At 42.4% G+C, this 15939-nt stretch overlaps 1 protein-coding gene across 1 annotated transcript in view; it reads right to left on the reverse strand.

The window, feature by feature from the left end:
* The window catches only part of cdh4 (cadherin 4, type 1, R-cadherin (retinal)), a 230876-nt gene that overhangs the window by 136473 nt on the left and 78464 nt on the right, over positions 1-15939 (reverse strand). The window contains exon 3 of the mRNA XM_080461601.1: positions 1934-1957. Coding sequence (XP_080317727.1) covers positions 1934-1957 — 24 coding nt within the window. The remainder of the gene's footprint in view (positions 1-1933; positions 1958-15939) is intronic.

The following is a 15939-nucleotide window of genomic DNA, read 5'->3' on the forward strand; positions in this document are numbered from 1 at the left end:
TGCACTGTAGTTCAGCGAAGACAGAGTTAAGGTGGTTTCCAGTGCAGCTGATGGGCTTGAACAATTTGCACGGCTGGCAGAAAAACCATAATCAATCTGGAGATTATAGATAAGGGCACTAAAACCAGCCAAGCGCAGCGTTTTCTCTTATCGCAATTACACCTTGCCCTCCTGCCTCAGGTACAGCCAATTAAGCCGGGAGAGGATGCACCAGCAGCTACTTCACGTCGAGGAGGCCCATCAGAAATAACTCCAAACATAGCTCGTCACTGCTTTGAGAGCACGGAGAGCTTGTTAGGCGCAGGATGGAGTAAGAAATAAGGAGTCAGTATTGTATGGTTTTGCGTTGCAGGTATTGTATGTTGATGTCATTCCAAAAACACGCATGTACAAACACCAAACTTGAAGAGTGTGAAATATGCATGCTGGTGGTAAATGATAAGTCCATTGGAGTCACATAAAGGGGCCAAGGGCAGACAGACTTTGCCCGAACCATGCGCCTCACTCATCTGCTTTTTAATCCATCCATCACATCCCTCTTCCTTTTTTTTTTTTTTGCCTTTTATTGTGGACTATCATTCATATCAGGAGACTGCTCAGCAGCACAGAAAAGAAAAGTAGGTGTGTGAGAAGAGGAGAACTCGTGCGTCTGTTTTAATGTGCGAGCGGTGGGGCGTTTGAGAAGATATGAGGTCAAAATCAAGGATGACACTCAAAATGAATACAAATCTTTGCCTATTGTGAAAGCCTTACACTGTGCCTCTTTTGTTCAAATCCTAACCGGATTGGAAGAAGTGCCACACTGTCGCAGACTGGAGCTCGGCAATGAAAAATTGATCACACAAGCGTCTTTGTGCTGCATATCACCATCTCTCCCACCAGCAAGCAGAGGTTAACCAGGCACACGCAAGTAAACCTCAAGCACTTGATCCCAACCACGACTTTACACTTCTCTGTCTCTCCTGCCACTTTAAGGCTTCAAAGACCCGACGCACAGCATGTGGTGTTTTGTCTACGCCGTGTGATGCCGCCGCACCGATGTGGCTCGACAGTTTCGCCCCAAAGCACCATCCTTCATCGGGTGGTGAGCAAGTTCAGTAGAGATCGCTTTTTTATTTAATGTCAAGGCTGCACTGACACTAAATGCCCAACATCTGAACGTCTATATAAAGCAATTACATAAAAGAAAAGGGAGAAAAAGAGGAAGTGACACACAGGTGCTCCCTCACTGCCAGTAACTAGATATCTGGACAAAGCACACACACATATACTATAAACACATGCACACACACACACACACACAAAATAAAGACACAAACAAAGCCAGTGTTGCAGATGGACTCTCTCTGTCAACATGTTTGATGAGGGGATTAAAGTGTTCCTCCCAGCACAGGAAATCATTAATAACAGTACAACAGACGGAGTCAAATTCTAAATAAAAATGAGATGCTGCCACAGCGGGGGGGGGGGGGATCCATCTACTCTCTATTTAGACTACATGGTGATGTGTTCCACTAAAGCAGGAAAGAGGCAGAGTAGAAAACACACTCCTTATTTGCTCCTTATTGAATTCTACTGGAGTCAAAAGGGGGTAAATTGACTAAGTAGGTCGAGGCGAAGTGCGTGCCGAGAAAATGCGCTAAAATTCAGTTTCTGATTGGCCACATGGGTCCGTGGATGCTGCTTTCATAATTGCCTTTGCTTGATGTTTCGCTCCTCATTTCAACGTTTGCGGTGACATGGAATGTGATGGAGAGGAAAATAGCTTCCTGGTGATGCAAATGATGTTTGTGGACTCGACGCTCCCCGACAGAGACGAACATCTGAGAGCGACAGCGAGGCAGCCGCCACACCGGTGCAGGAGGAACCTGTGTGTGTGTGTGTGTGTGTGTGTGTGTGTGTGTGTGTGTGTGTGCAGGTATGCGGTACTTACCACGCTGGCTGGACAGGGTGGTATCTGTCACCAAGAGAGACAATAGGAAGGGAGTGGGGTGAGGGGAGGGGAGGGGAGGAGAGGGGAAGAAAAGGGCAAGGTGAGAAGACAGGAAAGATGATGATTAGAACATAATAGGTTTCAGTAAAAGTGCAAATGCAACGTTGAAGTCGGCCTTAAACAAGGGAACAAAACATATCAATTCTTGAGGATTAATGGAAAGTCACATGCAATAGCCAGACAGTGACACATACAGAATGCGGGGCTACTATTGGAGAAAATTTGCTGTCACAGCCGCATAGTCGCTCACATTTGTCTCTGTCTATTATCCAGGCAGCACCATTTTAACCAGAATACTGCTTTTTTTCCCCTTATACTTTTTGTCATTGCCTCAAGCAGAGGGATTCATCATTATCTTCAAAACCTTGTTGTGATGTCTACATTACGTTGGCGCTCCTTCAATGAAACAGGGGGATTGCATGGTAGTGGTGCACACCTATGTACATTACTGTGGGTGGAGAGAGAGAGAGAGAGAGAGAGAGAGAGAGAGAGAGAGAGAGAGAGAGAGAGAGAGAGAGAGAGAGAGAGAGAGAGAAAGAAACTCCGGCGGAGTTGCTAAGTAAGATTTGATCAGAAGCAATTTTCTTTGCTCGATTTTACATTTATCGTTTACTTTTCTTTTCATTTTTTTTTTTTTTTTTTTTTTTTTTAATCTGAAGAGTCTGAAAGCTGACTAAATCATAGAAAAATATCCCAATGAGCCAGACTGGGTTCCGACACTCGGGGATGCATTACAATCTACTTAATGATAAATTCCACGATTAAAACTATGAAATGAAAGTGGCTCCCGGGGCCCCTCCTCTCTCAGGAATAGTTTGCTTTAAAGAATATAATGGCAATGGTGTAAATTAGTCACTTAAACAAGAACTGCTGAGAGGAATCCAGTCATCCCAGTTTTGGGCCACACCGCCGCTCTTGTTCAGACTAAAATAGATGAATCCCACTGACTTCAGTGAACCCAGACTTTCCCACCGCCACCTCCAGCAGGTTGACATTTGCAGCTTTCATTTAAATGTCTCAACAACTATTGGGCGGATTACCATGAAACTCGGTACATATATCAAAGACCCCCTCTCGGAGTGATTCAGAACTGCTTTTTCAAAATAAATACCACTTTTGCATTTGTGCCTTTAATTGTGACACCGAATGAAACAGCAATAAGGAACATATGGGACGTTTAGGGAAAAAGAATACATGTAAACACATATTGAAACCTGCCATGATGAGTGTGACACACGAAGGTTGAGACAGCTGGTAAAGACGTCTGCCCTTAATGTATGTGCTTGTTGCAGCCACCTTTAAGCTACTTTTAGAGATGGCTGCACAGTGCATTGTTATTTGTTACCTGCAGCGTAGGGAGTAAAAAAGAAAAAAGAAAAATCTAGAATAAGAACTTGGGGTTCAAAGGTGGAAATGCGAGCAAGTTTTGGTCTCTTGTTGTATTTACTAGAGGCAGAGCTGGTCTGCAATGTCTACTACTAAATTATTCAAATCCGAGGGAAAAAAAAAAATCCAAAGCCCAGATAGAATAAATGTCTCCACTAAACTGATTAAGTTACACAGATTTCTCATTTTCCCAACAGTATTTATATATTCGTACTTTTCTGTGTTGCTGCCATGCAAACTTGTACGATCAATGGCACTTCTCGACCGGTTTGCCTGCAGCTGATCAAAACTCGTGTATGCCAATGAGAACCCCCCCCACCCCAACTCTTGCCTCGCCGTAAACCCATCTAAGCTCATCTTAAAGCCTCTGCAACGTTTTGAGTTGTTTACAAAAAAAAAAAAAAAAACATCACCATCTAAATGAGAGTTTTGCTTATAGACAGCCTGACTGTCTCCATTTCTCTTCTCCATGTATACGGGCACCCCTCTCCATCCCAACACAACTTCGCTTCGCACATGTTCAATTATTCATCTCCCTCTGTCAAGAATTCAGCCTTGCTAGCACTTGCCAGTATCCCCCACAAATTGGCAGGCAGGCTCATATTTGGCATATGGTGCAGAGCAGTGCTGCTTTTCCTTCCCTCCTCACTTGGCCTGCTCGCGCTCCCAAGTAGCACAGTAACACACACACACACACACACACACACACACACACACACACACACACACACACACACACACACACACACACACACACACACACACACACACACACACACACACACACACACAGAGTCAGAATACACATTGGGACGTCAGTGGTCCACTGTGTCTGTCGGTTTGGTGAAACCCCCCTGCCCACAGAGCACTGACGTGCTGTGCATTTGCCCACAAACCGTTTGCAACAGGTTTGAAGCTTTTTCAGCTCCAGTGGAAAGAACACCAAACAAAGTGTAACAGCCAGACCAGCACACATACGATCTCTCTTCATCTTGGAATCAGATCGTAGGCTGTTTTGGTCATCGTGGTGTGTGTCTTTTTGAGGCTAGAAAGCGAAGGGCAGAGCCAATCAACTAAACTTTGCTAGAGAGTGTTTTGTTAACTCGTGAAAACCCTGGACAATTCAAAACTTTTTACAGAAAATACCCGCAACAAATGGTCGCCATTTAATCACTTGGGGTTTTGGGGATTTGTGTTTAACGTTAACAGCTGCAATAATGACAGACTTACACTTGTTTACACTTAAACAGCTTCTGCATGTTTAGCTGCTTGTCTGCACCCTATCCAGCCCCCTTATACCAAGGTACAAATGTAAAGGCGCAGCAACACCTTTTTCTTTGTAAATCATCACAACAAATGTGCCAATCCTGTAATTGAGTTCCACCTGCCATAGGAAACAGTGAAAAGTGTGTGAAAATCTGCATCACGTCTGGAAGCAGCTTCCTGTTTGACTTCGGTGGAACCTACTGACACTTGTGTCACCAGTCTAACTAAAACATTTATAATTGGTCCTCGAGAAGCTGGAAGTTTGTGAGCACGCACACAGAAATATTTCTACGAACCTTATTTGTCCCATATAATGACATGCAATGGCGGAAACAGTGTTTTTACCACCAACCTCTGTATTCAACTGAACATGATACTCGGGAGTCATTTCCACACCTTTTTATTTTCCACCTTTGATATAGAGATTGTCTACTCGCTGAAGATGTGAGGAAGAAAACTAAAATTAACACCTCGCAAATGCATACGTACCCAACCAGTAACGGTCTGACAGTTAACGTCGGTCTAGACCAGATAAAGATATTGTGACAATATTTAGTGAATGAACAAAACAGGCACTTATTACCATGTGGTCATGATCTGTTCCTTGAACAATTGTAAGAAGAAAACATGCACTTTTCTATTACAGACCATAGTCACAGTGAAAGAGCAGCAGGCGGGATAGAGATGGAATCGAAGCTACCTTGTCCTGTTTATTCATCAATGTCTTAATTCATCTCGTACACCTGCTTCACTCCACAGCAGCTGACAATGGATGAATGGCTTGGTGACTGGACGGCTCAAACCACAGTTTGTCTGTCTATAACCAGGACAGCACAGAAAAACAGACAATCTCGTCCACACGCATTCACATCAATTATCACTACAGACGTTGGCACAGAAACACTTCAGGCAATGTTTCATTCGCGAAGACCCGCTCCCTTTAGGTCGGCGTCTTGATTGTGAAGTCAAGGCAACTGTGTGCAGTCTACCATGTTGTCATGAACAGTGTTTCTCTGTTGTTTTTCGTATCACATGGCTCATACAAATAGCTCGCCGGTGCATACAAAGCCAAACCAAACGAAGCTAAACTGTTTCTGTGTCAGAAATGAACCCATTTACTGAGAAAGCGGCACCATTCTGTAAAGCAACTTAAGCTCAAATAAGACATTTTCCTCGTGCGCAAACTATGATCCTTTCAAATCTGATCAATTCATACTTAGCTATACGTAAGCATTAAAGGCAACGTTGAAACCATTTTTTGAGGTAGTCGTCGTGACTTTGAGAGAAAGTGAATATGAGTTGCAAACTTGAGGAAATGCTGAAAGTATCTTGATATATTACACAAGCCTTGGAGGAGACAGATGGACACAACTCTGAAACATAATGTGTGGAGGCAAAGAAGAACATGAAAATATTCCACTGTAGCGAGTTTAACTGGTGAGTGTTCTCTGCATAATAGTTCAGACCATAGTGTTCTGTTTAATGCCATTTTAATTTAAAGCAATATGAAAGACAATCTCCTAAACGCGATGTCATTTCCTCACCAACACTTCTTGTACCCGTGTCTGGCATTCACTCATTTATTTCCTTTTTAAATTCGTCGAGCACTGTCGACGAGCTCTTCTGGGAAACCGGATGGTGGTTGTGAAAAATGTATTAAAAGTCGGGGATGATGCAGACTCCCACATATTACAAACTCAACCAAAAGGTCACACTTTTTCATTTCCTTCATCAACGATATGAAGAAAACATATTGAGATCTCACACTCAATAATAAAATAAATAAATTACATTTGCACTGCAAAAATGATTTAAAGAAATAAAGAGATATTTAAAAAAAAAAAAAGATAATAAATTTGTGTATACATATGCTTTATAAATTCAAATACATGTGGTATTCTCCATAACCGCCATGTCTGAGTGCACAAATACTCTCATATTAAAAAAGGAAGGAACAAAACGAAGCCATTTCACACAAGGCAGCTCTCATATCCAGCATCCTCCTCTTTAACCTCAGACAGTACATGTTTCACCAGGAAATGGAGTTTGACTTTATGTATTCTGCTGCTATTTACGTACAATGGTGGCTTTGCATTATCGCTTATGATACTTTCAATCCGTCATAAATCTGCATCGTATTGATTGCAAATATGCATGTCTCCATAAACATATTAGAAAGTTGAACATGGTAAAGTTTGCACCAATCAAATCAAAAGTCATTCAATTGTTCTTTTAACTCATGTTGGAAATGAAAATGTAATATCAGATATATGTTTTATCATACATTAACACCTGATGAAATACACACACACACACACACACACACACACACACACACACACACACACACACACACACACACACACACACACACACACACACACACACACACACACACACACACACACACACACACACACACACACACACACACAGACAGACAGACAGACAGACTGGAGTGACGTGAGCATGTCTGTTTTCATGCAGATGTGTACTCACGCCAAATCTTCTTGTTGCCCTTGTGAAGACTAATAACCGGAGAACATTTTCAGCTAATAAATAATACATTTAACAGTCTAATCAAATTGAACAAATGAGTATGTCTAGAAAACTATTAATCAGAGAGCAAACGTGTATTTACAAATATAACACTGGCACAAACAATCAATTATTCATAAAGTGAATGCCGGGTAAGTGGGCTTCTTCCCGGGTGAGATGCTGCCGTAATTGGAGTGGGACTACAGGAGTGCTGGCTGGTGTGTGTGTGTGCGTGCTTCTGCATGTGTGCCTATGTGGCACACGCACACCAGCCCGTCTCCCCATGCGCCAGAGTTCCCCCAAACACGACAAGAGCCGGCAGAGTCGGCTCATTACTGCCTAATGAGTTGTCTGATTAGTGCTGAATATAAAAGCCTTATTGTCAAGCACTGTATGTTTATTTTGATTAATTATTATACTGAAGTGACTGAATGGGTAACAGTGCGACATGGAGCATTAACATTTTGTGGTAATAGGGCCCTTGTGGAGAGTGCCATCGTATATTCTGCCCTCAGTGCAACACATATCGCATGGCCACTGGTTAAAGAGGCTTTGCTGTGGACTAGCACACACTGTAAGAAGGTTTTTAAAACAGTCACTGCTTCAGGCCCACAATTCAGCCGTCAACCCCTGCCTGCAATGGCCAAATGTCTCTTTTCAGAGATGTAACTGAAACAAGGAGTTCGGGGTTAAAGTCATGACTGACCAACTGAAACACAGATTACAATTCAGTAAATGTACTGCAGACACTGGCTGGACCCTTCGTTTGGTACACTTGTACAAAACAGTAAAGTTCTGCTGTAAATTAAGACCGTACAAAACTGATCATGTTCACTTTTGTTAGACACAAGATTTTCTTTTATGTAGGAGTCAATTTTTTGGGTTGTGGTTTGCAGTGGTGTTGAGCTGGACAATATATCTGCAGTTGTCAGAGGACATTCTGATTTGATTTGGGGAAAAACAAAAACAGTAAAAAGTAAAAGTAACACAAAGCAATACCAAAAGGGTGTCACGACTACCAGTAGGAGGCTGTATAAGTCATTGTCTATCATCCTCAAACATATTTTAATGCTAATTGTCTAAATTAACATTTTATGAATTCATCCAAAACTTACAGAGAGGGAAGCATGTGTTTAGTGAGAAGTTCAGCATTATTTGTGGAGGGATTATTTTCAACACTTGGCGGCCGTGTTTTACTTGGATATGAAAATGTATTCATTTCATGTGTTTTGTGTAGTCTGATGACACAATATTATTGAACAGTACGTATTCTGCTGAATGGGGCCACATGCTGATCAGAGGTGAAGAAAATCCTCTATGACCTTCCGAGCAGTTGTGACACTCAGGAACCATTGAATTCAAAATCTTAACTGGAGCATCAGAAAGAGCGGTTGTACTGGATCATGTCAGACAGAAACACGATACCAAATAAAGTAGCCATGAAGTGTAAAGTATAAAAAAATGTCCTACCCAATGTTGAAAACCTAAAATTCTAACGATGAGACAACTTAGGCTCTCTGTTTGTGTGCATTGAATGAATCACTAGATGTGAACATAATGAAAGCAAAACAATCAGGAAGCTTACTTTTGCAGGTTTAAAACGCGGCACTTAAGATGCACAAACAAACCTGTTCAGCCATGAGTCATGGAGAAACTCCCGCTTGGCCGGCCAGAAACCACACGCTGAGAGTTTAGACTGGATCCACGCATTAACAGACTGTGAGCAGAGAGCTTTTGTTTTGGATTCAAACAGGGAAATGCTTTTGGAGCTTTGGTGACCATGTGTATTTTACTCTTATGATATTTGGCAGGCTGGCAATAAACTCAGTGTGCTCTGCTGTAGAATATGGGATGAATAATAACAGCAAAGCACCCTGGGAGATATACACCTCTATCTCTCTCTCTCTCTCCCTCGCTCTCTTTCTCTTTCTCTCAATGTATAGTGAAATGAACAATAAATGTACCTCTGGCACACTTTCAGATCATAGGATATGTCTGATTGGTCAAATTACAAGCATAAAGTCCATTGTTTCTATAAAAAAAAAGAAAAAAAAAAAGAAGAAGAAAAGACATTTTGCTGCGTAGAACAAACAATGCGTGACAAAAAAAAAATCATGTATGGAGCTTAAGCAGAAAGCTTTTCCATGTACCCTCGCTAATGCAGGTCCCATAACATGAAGATTTTTTTTATGAAACCACTGTCCAAATGCGGGTAGAAAAAAGGATAAATACCTAAATGTTATTAATGGTAGAAAATGTGATTCTGCTGGTGAATAAGTCCCATTTTCTCTCCCATAATTTGCCTCTCTCGTTCTTTCTCTCTCGGCAGACCTCTTATCCGTGAGCAGAATGCTATTGGTATCGTCAGAGGAGGGACTGTATTGCTTGGCCTGTTGCTCTGTACACACTTTAAATCAGAGGTAATGGGGCACTTCAGGAGACTGCTGTTTCACACACCCAACTGCCAATACACTGTAATCACTAAAGGCCCCCTTTTCTTCAGAGATAAGCACTGGTTACGTGCGTTGCACTCGAAACTACAAAACTCCACCCGGAATGCTTTGACGAAAACGATAACTTTGTGATGTTCATGTGTTTTGACCCCTCCTCCTCGGTTACAGACAACTTCTGAGTCTTCGTGCGATTCCAGACTGGAATCAGATTCCGCAGTGCGTTCGGACAAAACTCACAATTAATGTCCACAAAAAACTGATCTGCCAGATCGACCATCTTGTCTATGCTAAGAAGAAGTTCCAAAGAGATTGAGAGCTTTGATCTTTTCCAAACGATTGAATGCCTGACACCAATCAATCAGTTTTTTTCGTTCATGGACTGAGTGTGAAAGTAAAACAAGGTCATATATTGAGACTGGGAGCAATGTGTGCCTCTCTGATCCTGTTCAGATGAACTGGAATGGCACAATAAAATTGAAAGTGTTATCAGTGCAACAGTTACAGCCTATACATAAACATTTTATAGTCTTTAGATGTGGACCTAGCCTGTGAGGCTCAGCAGGTTTGTGATGAGTTGAAGTTTTAAGACATTTTGAGTTTCACAAGCTTGACTAAGGCCCTGTTTACACGACTATGTTTTCAAGTTAAAAACTGGAAACTTTCATTGTGTTTTGGGGGTCTGTTTAAAAGACAGCTTTGCTCCGCGCTAGTGAAAATACAACTTTTTGAAAACCACTGTCAAGGTTGAACTTTTCGAAAATTCTACAACACTGAAACGCTGCTACCTCGCATGCATACCACGACTGGCGTAAATCATTCTCACATGTTCAAGTAGAGGGACAATGACAACAGTGGCACCTTCCAGAGTGTCATGACTCCCAGTGCATGTTCTGCTGGGACTTCCTAGTTTTATAGTTGAGTCAGCCATAATAACAATCCAACTTGGCCGTCTGTCCATACAAATATCTGTGTATTCGCCATTGTTACCATTTATACCTATAGACGTTATTGCTCTCTTTGTGCGTATGGTTCTCTGCGCATGCGTGGGTGATTTAATTCCAAAAACAAACAACAACACCCACTAGTGGCTCTACATGCCAACTGCATTGTTTTCCTGCTGTTGCTGTGTAAATGGACACAATTTTCAAAATGTTGCAGTGTAAATATGAAACTTTTCTTTAATGTTAGTGGCAGAGACAGACAAGCGCTAAAGCTGGAGCAAGAAGAGGAATGACATGCTGTGTAGGTGTATCCAGCCAGGAATAAAACACCAGGACGATTGTTTCAATCATACATCCCCATGGGCTCTGGGCCGTGAACGACCGGCTATGTAGTCGCCCCCAGACTGTAACAACTAAGCCTACGATGTGAGGATTACTTAATGTGATTGGTGTTGGGGAATTGTTTGCTTTCTATTTCACTCTCAAAAATTGTCAATTACATCAGCTTTCGTGTTGACAAAAAGAAACTATAGTAACTCAAAGACTAAATGAAGCCAGTGGGTATTCTAACATGATGAAAGTGCTCTCCCTTCAATCATTCTACAAATATCAAACAGTATATGGAGGACGACACAGTTTTTAGGTAGCGCACACTCGACATGTCCTATTCATTTTAAACATGTGCCTTTTTGTCAATTGGCCAGTATTTAATGAACAGGCATGGCTTCCGTGTTCACACATTATGAGGTCAGGTCAGAATACAACAGTCGTCCTTATCAACCTCAGGAGTCAGCTCAGTCATGCTGTGCAGCACGCTTTTATTAATGTATGCTGCATGCTGTTAGACCCTTAATATCAAATGGATCTGCTTTGTTCAAAGCTATTTGTACGTTCTCTCATCTCTCAATAAACCACTTTCCCCCTTGAGGATAAACGCATTTAATGGGGTGACTCAACCTTAATGTTAATGCACTGTAGGTAGCGGCCGATTAATTGTTGCAGCCCGGTGGGTGGTTTCATTCCAGCATGTAAACATCTTATGTGTGAGGACATTTGGCGTCTGCATGAGCGCTATTTTTGACCCCAAACTATATGAGTTCAAAGGGAGGACAAATTCACCTTCTACCCAATGATTTAGTCCATGAGTGTGGGCGTGCAATGCTCACACATGAATATAAAACCAACACAAATCACAATGTCTAACAGATTTTATTCTTTTTTAATGCAGCCCTCTAACAAGCCGAGCCCAAAAAAAAAGAACAAAGAAAAAAAGAGTTCCTGTTGTGATGAACTTTGCTGACACAGCCAGATGTTTAGTTAAAATGTATAAACCTAAAGTGGGACGCGGGGAGGAATCGACATGTGCTTCAGGGGCTTCTACAGCTAGGTGCTGTTTGGTAGACGCCTTCCATCTCTGTAGGGAGAGTGTATGTATGCTTTACCTCATACGGTTTGCATTTGACTGATTGTGCACGTTCACTTGTATGTGTGCCTGTGTGCATTCGGCTGGCAAGTTGGAGTAAATGTGAGAACAGTCAGTTGTGCGAATGTACGCACGCCTCCGTAGTGGTACATCAAGCATATGTCTGAACCAAGGTCTGCTGTCACAGTTCGCTCTCTGTGCACTGTGTCAGAGCTTGAGGGCAAGAGGCTGCACACACACACACACACACACACACACACACACACACACACACACACACACACACACACACACACACACACACACACACACACACACACACACACACACACACACACACACACACACACACACACACACTGCTGACTCAATGCTTCCACTAGCGTGCAGAGTCTGATGCTGCTCTTTGGTGGAGTGCACGAGCGCCACTGGCTGAGCTTCTGCAAATATAAGATTGTTGGAGAAGCAATCAGCCACACTTTGTGGATGCTATCACATTACAAAACCAACGGCATCAACAGCCTGTCGTTGTCATCATCATCACCATCAACATTACTATCATCATCATCTTCATCAACATCATCTCTGTCATCGCCTTCCTGCTGGCTCATTTGGCCCTGCTGCAGTAAGCCATAATGGAGCCGGTGACAGAATGACAGGCAATTGACTGTAATGACTCCAAACATCTTCTAAAATAACTTGCACTTGAAGCCGGAGAAGCAGGCAGGTGGGAAGTGATGGGTTAAGATGCACACATGTTCCTCCTGTCCCTGCCCCGCTCATATTTTCAAGCTCCACTCTGTATCCCCCACATCCTCCTCTATCAAAACTAATCTCATTTCCGAGCAGCCTGAATTAAATAAATGTCTGTCATTAGGACTGGTGAAGGATGGCGAAGGGCCTGGGGAGATCAAGAGAGGGATAGACTGTGGGGAGGACAGAAGGTGCTTAGTTACACCCTGTAGCTCCACAGTCTGGGAGCGAGATGATGAGGGCGAATGGCAGACGAACACTGAAGAAAGGCCTTCAAAACCTCCCCCTGCTTTATCTTTTTTGGGTTGTTTTTCCCCACCTAGACTACTCCGGATTTTGTCACATGCTGTGCATATTGGAGCTATATCTGAGAGAAAGAGGAATGAGGAAAAAGAGGTGCTAAACTGTTGATGGTGACATGGTGAGAGAAGAGGAGAAATTACACCTCTGCAGCAGCTGTGCAGTCTTTTTCCATTTACTGTCTGCTCGCCGCCACCCCTCATCTCCCTGCAACCCCATTTAACCATTAGGCTGACAAAGAGCACTGCTGTCTGCTCACCAGGGCAACAAGCTTAGCTCTCCCACCCCTCTGGCTTCTATTGACAACCACCAGCTAACCAGGGTACTGTGAAGCGTTTCACGTCCACATGGGACTCATCCTCGCAGTCATATCTATCCAACATGTGACTATTAGGAGACGGCTAAAAGGCTGCCATCAATCCCTTCGGTGTCTATTTGATGATCTCCTCAGGAGAGTACTTCACTGCTAGTCTGAGCTAACCTGCCGAGCTATTTTAACAATGTCCCCTGGGTCTGTTAAAGCTTTATTATGTGTCTGCAAGCAGGGTCGCGCAATACATTATCGGATGCATGTCGACATGCAGACACTGCTTCGTCAAACTCCAGTAATGTGGTCACAGAACTGGTTGTTTGGATCTGACTGTCACGTGGAAGATGCCGTTCAACATGAAGCCTTGCCATGAGCAGTCAGAACAGGTGAGTGTGAGAGGTCAGCTGGACTCAAACCCACTTCATCATCTGAATATATGAGAACCGAGTGTAATAGTGTCTTGATACCAGGACATTATGCTTTCAGGTGGACATATCATATTGAGAGCAGTACAAAGACATTCAAAGGCTTTATACTGAGAACCAATCTCTTTTCTTTATCTTTCAAAAGCATTTAAATTGGAGGCTCCCGTCAGCTAAGAGAGACCACAGAAGCTTCCAAACTGACCCTGAGTGCTGATTTGCTTCCTGGAGACATCAAAAGGATATGACAGACTGGGAGACAAACTACAGCTGGTAGCTAAACTGGGCAATTGAGACGTCCTTTGAAAAGACTGATTAGAGGGTTTTGACAGGTGGAAGCTTAAAAAAAGAGTTTTGTCTTTTTCTTTGTTAGTTTTTTTTTTTTTTTGTGGTGGGGGGTGTCAGACTTTGAAACAAACTGTCAAATCAACCACGATCCATCACGGTGACCTCTCAATGCTTCTCAAAAAAAAAAAAAAAGGTCTGTAAATGTCACGGGCCTCTGAATGCAACAGCAGTGTCACTGATGGAGGGTCAACAATTGTCAGTATTTTATAATACATTGATGTCATGTACAAATTCAGTACAAAGTACAAAGTTACATCTGTGTTCGCGTGTGCACCACTGTTTTGGGTTGAAGCTCAAAGAAAGTGGCAGCAGACAAGCACGCTTCGCAAGACCAGGTCACATGTTGGATGATGGATTCTGGAAATTGAGACTGCGGGAAGGTCAAACCGAGCACTCAGATATGTGGAGACACAAAGTGGACAGAGGACGCATTTCAAGCCCCCCCTTGTGAAGGATAAGGGTAGCACTTTGGGACATTTTTTAGCACTTTCCAGGGTCAGCCTACATGTTTCAACCTTGTGTTCACCTGTGTGTGTGTGTGTGTGTGTGTGTGTGTGTGTGTGTGTGTGTGTGTGTGTGTGTGTGTGTGTGTGTGTGTGTGTGTGCCAAACAATTACTTCCATAATTTACAGCTTCAAGTCTCAGAGGCTGAAAACACAATAACATTTGAAGACTGATTCAACAACTTTGACTTTTGTTGTTTTCGTCAAATCACTAAACAATTTTCCTGCGTTGTATGGATTATTGCAAGAATAAACCAAGCCGTGAGGAGTATCAATAAAAGGTAGATTGTACCCGTCTTTGTAAAATAAACATGATAGGTATGACCCAAAGATTCAAGCAGGACATTGTCCAGATCATCAGATTCTGTAGATCCTTGTACATTATGGAGGCAGGTACAAGCCTCGCAGTACAGGAACATGATCCAATTCAGACAGTCATTTGTACACTGACCAGTCTGCAGTTACACAGTCTCAAATGCAGCAAGCTGTGATGCACCGTTTTCTGAAATTTCTCCACAATAACAAGCATGAAGGTCTTCATTGTTATAGTTTGTTGTGTGCTCTTGTCACTCCTTGATGCAATATTATATTGCCAGCTTTTATTTTGATCGAATATATTTAAATCCTCTGAAAATGGTGGATTCTGTGCTACAAAATGAGCTTTACAGAGCCCCATTCACGTGTTGGTGTTGCTACGAGAGGAGACGTTTTCTAAGTTTGCACACATTTCACAGAATACCAATAAATAAGCTATTGATGCCAAGCCCGTAAACTGGATACAATCGAATCTATGTTGATCGCATGATAGGCAACGGCAACGGCTTTACATGCAACACGACGAAAGACTCCAAAAAACGAAGAGAATTTTTTCATGGACATTTTAATCTGCCATTTTTCTTTTGCTCTCATAACGGTCATGTGCATCATTTTCATTTTGTATGAGCTGACAATTTGCCTGAACAACAAACGAAATCAAATCAAATCCTACCCGCTACCTTTTTCTCTGAAGCCTACACGGGGAGCAGACGGTAACATTTCTATGTCACACATCTTTTATTTATTTTTTTTTGCTGAATACCGAGAGGTTGATTTCATCAATTATAACTTTGCTGCATTCTGTGTGTGGGAAGCGGTAGGATTCCTTTTCTTTAATTCAAATTGATCTTGTATAATACAGATAAACAATGATCATATCTATTACAACCAAACTGAAAGAAGAACTGGCTTAGTACTTTAGGAGAAACACAGCTGTCATGCCACTTGCCTTGAGAGTGGCACTCTGATACAGATCTGAAAGTCCTAC

This window comes from Lipophrys pholis, assembly GCF_963383615.2.
Source record: "Lipophrys pholis genome assembly, chromosome: 4".
Taxonomy (NCBI): Eukaryota; Metazoa; Chordata; class Actinopteri; order Blenniiformes; family Blenniidae; genus Lipophrys; species Lipophrys pholis.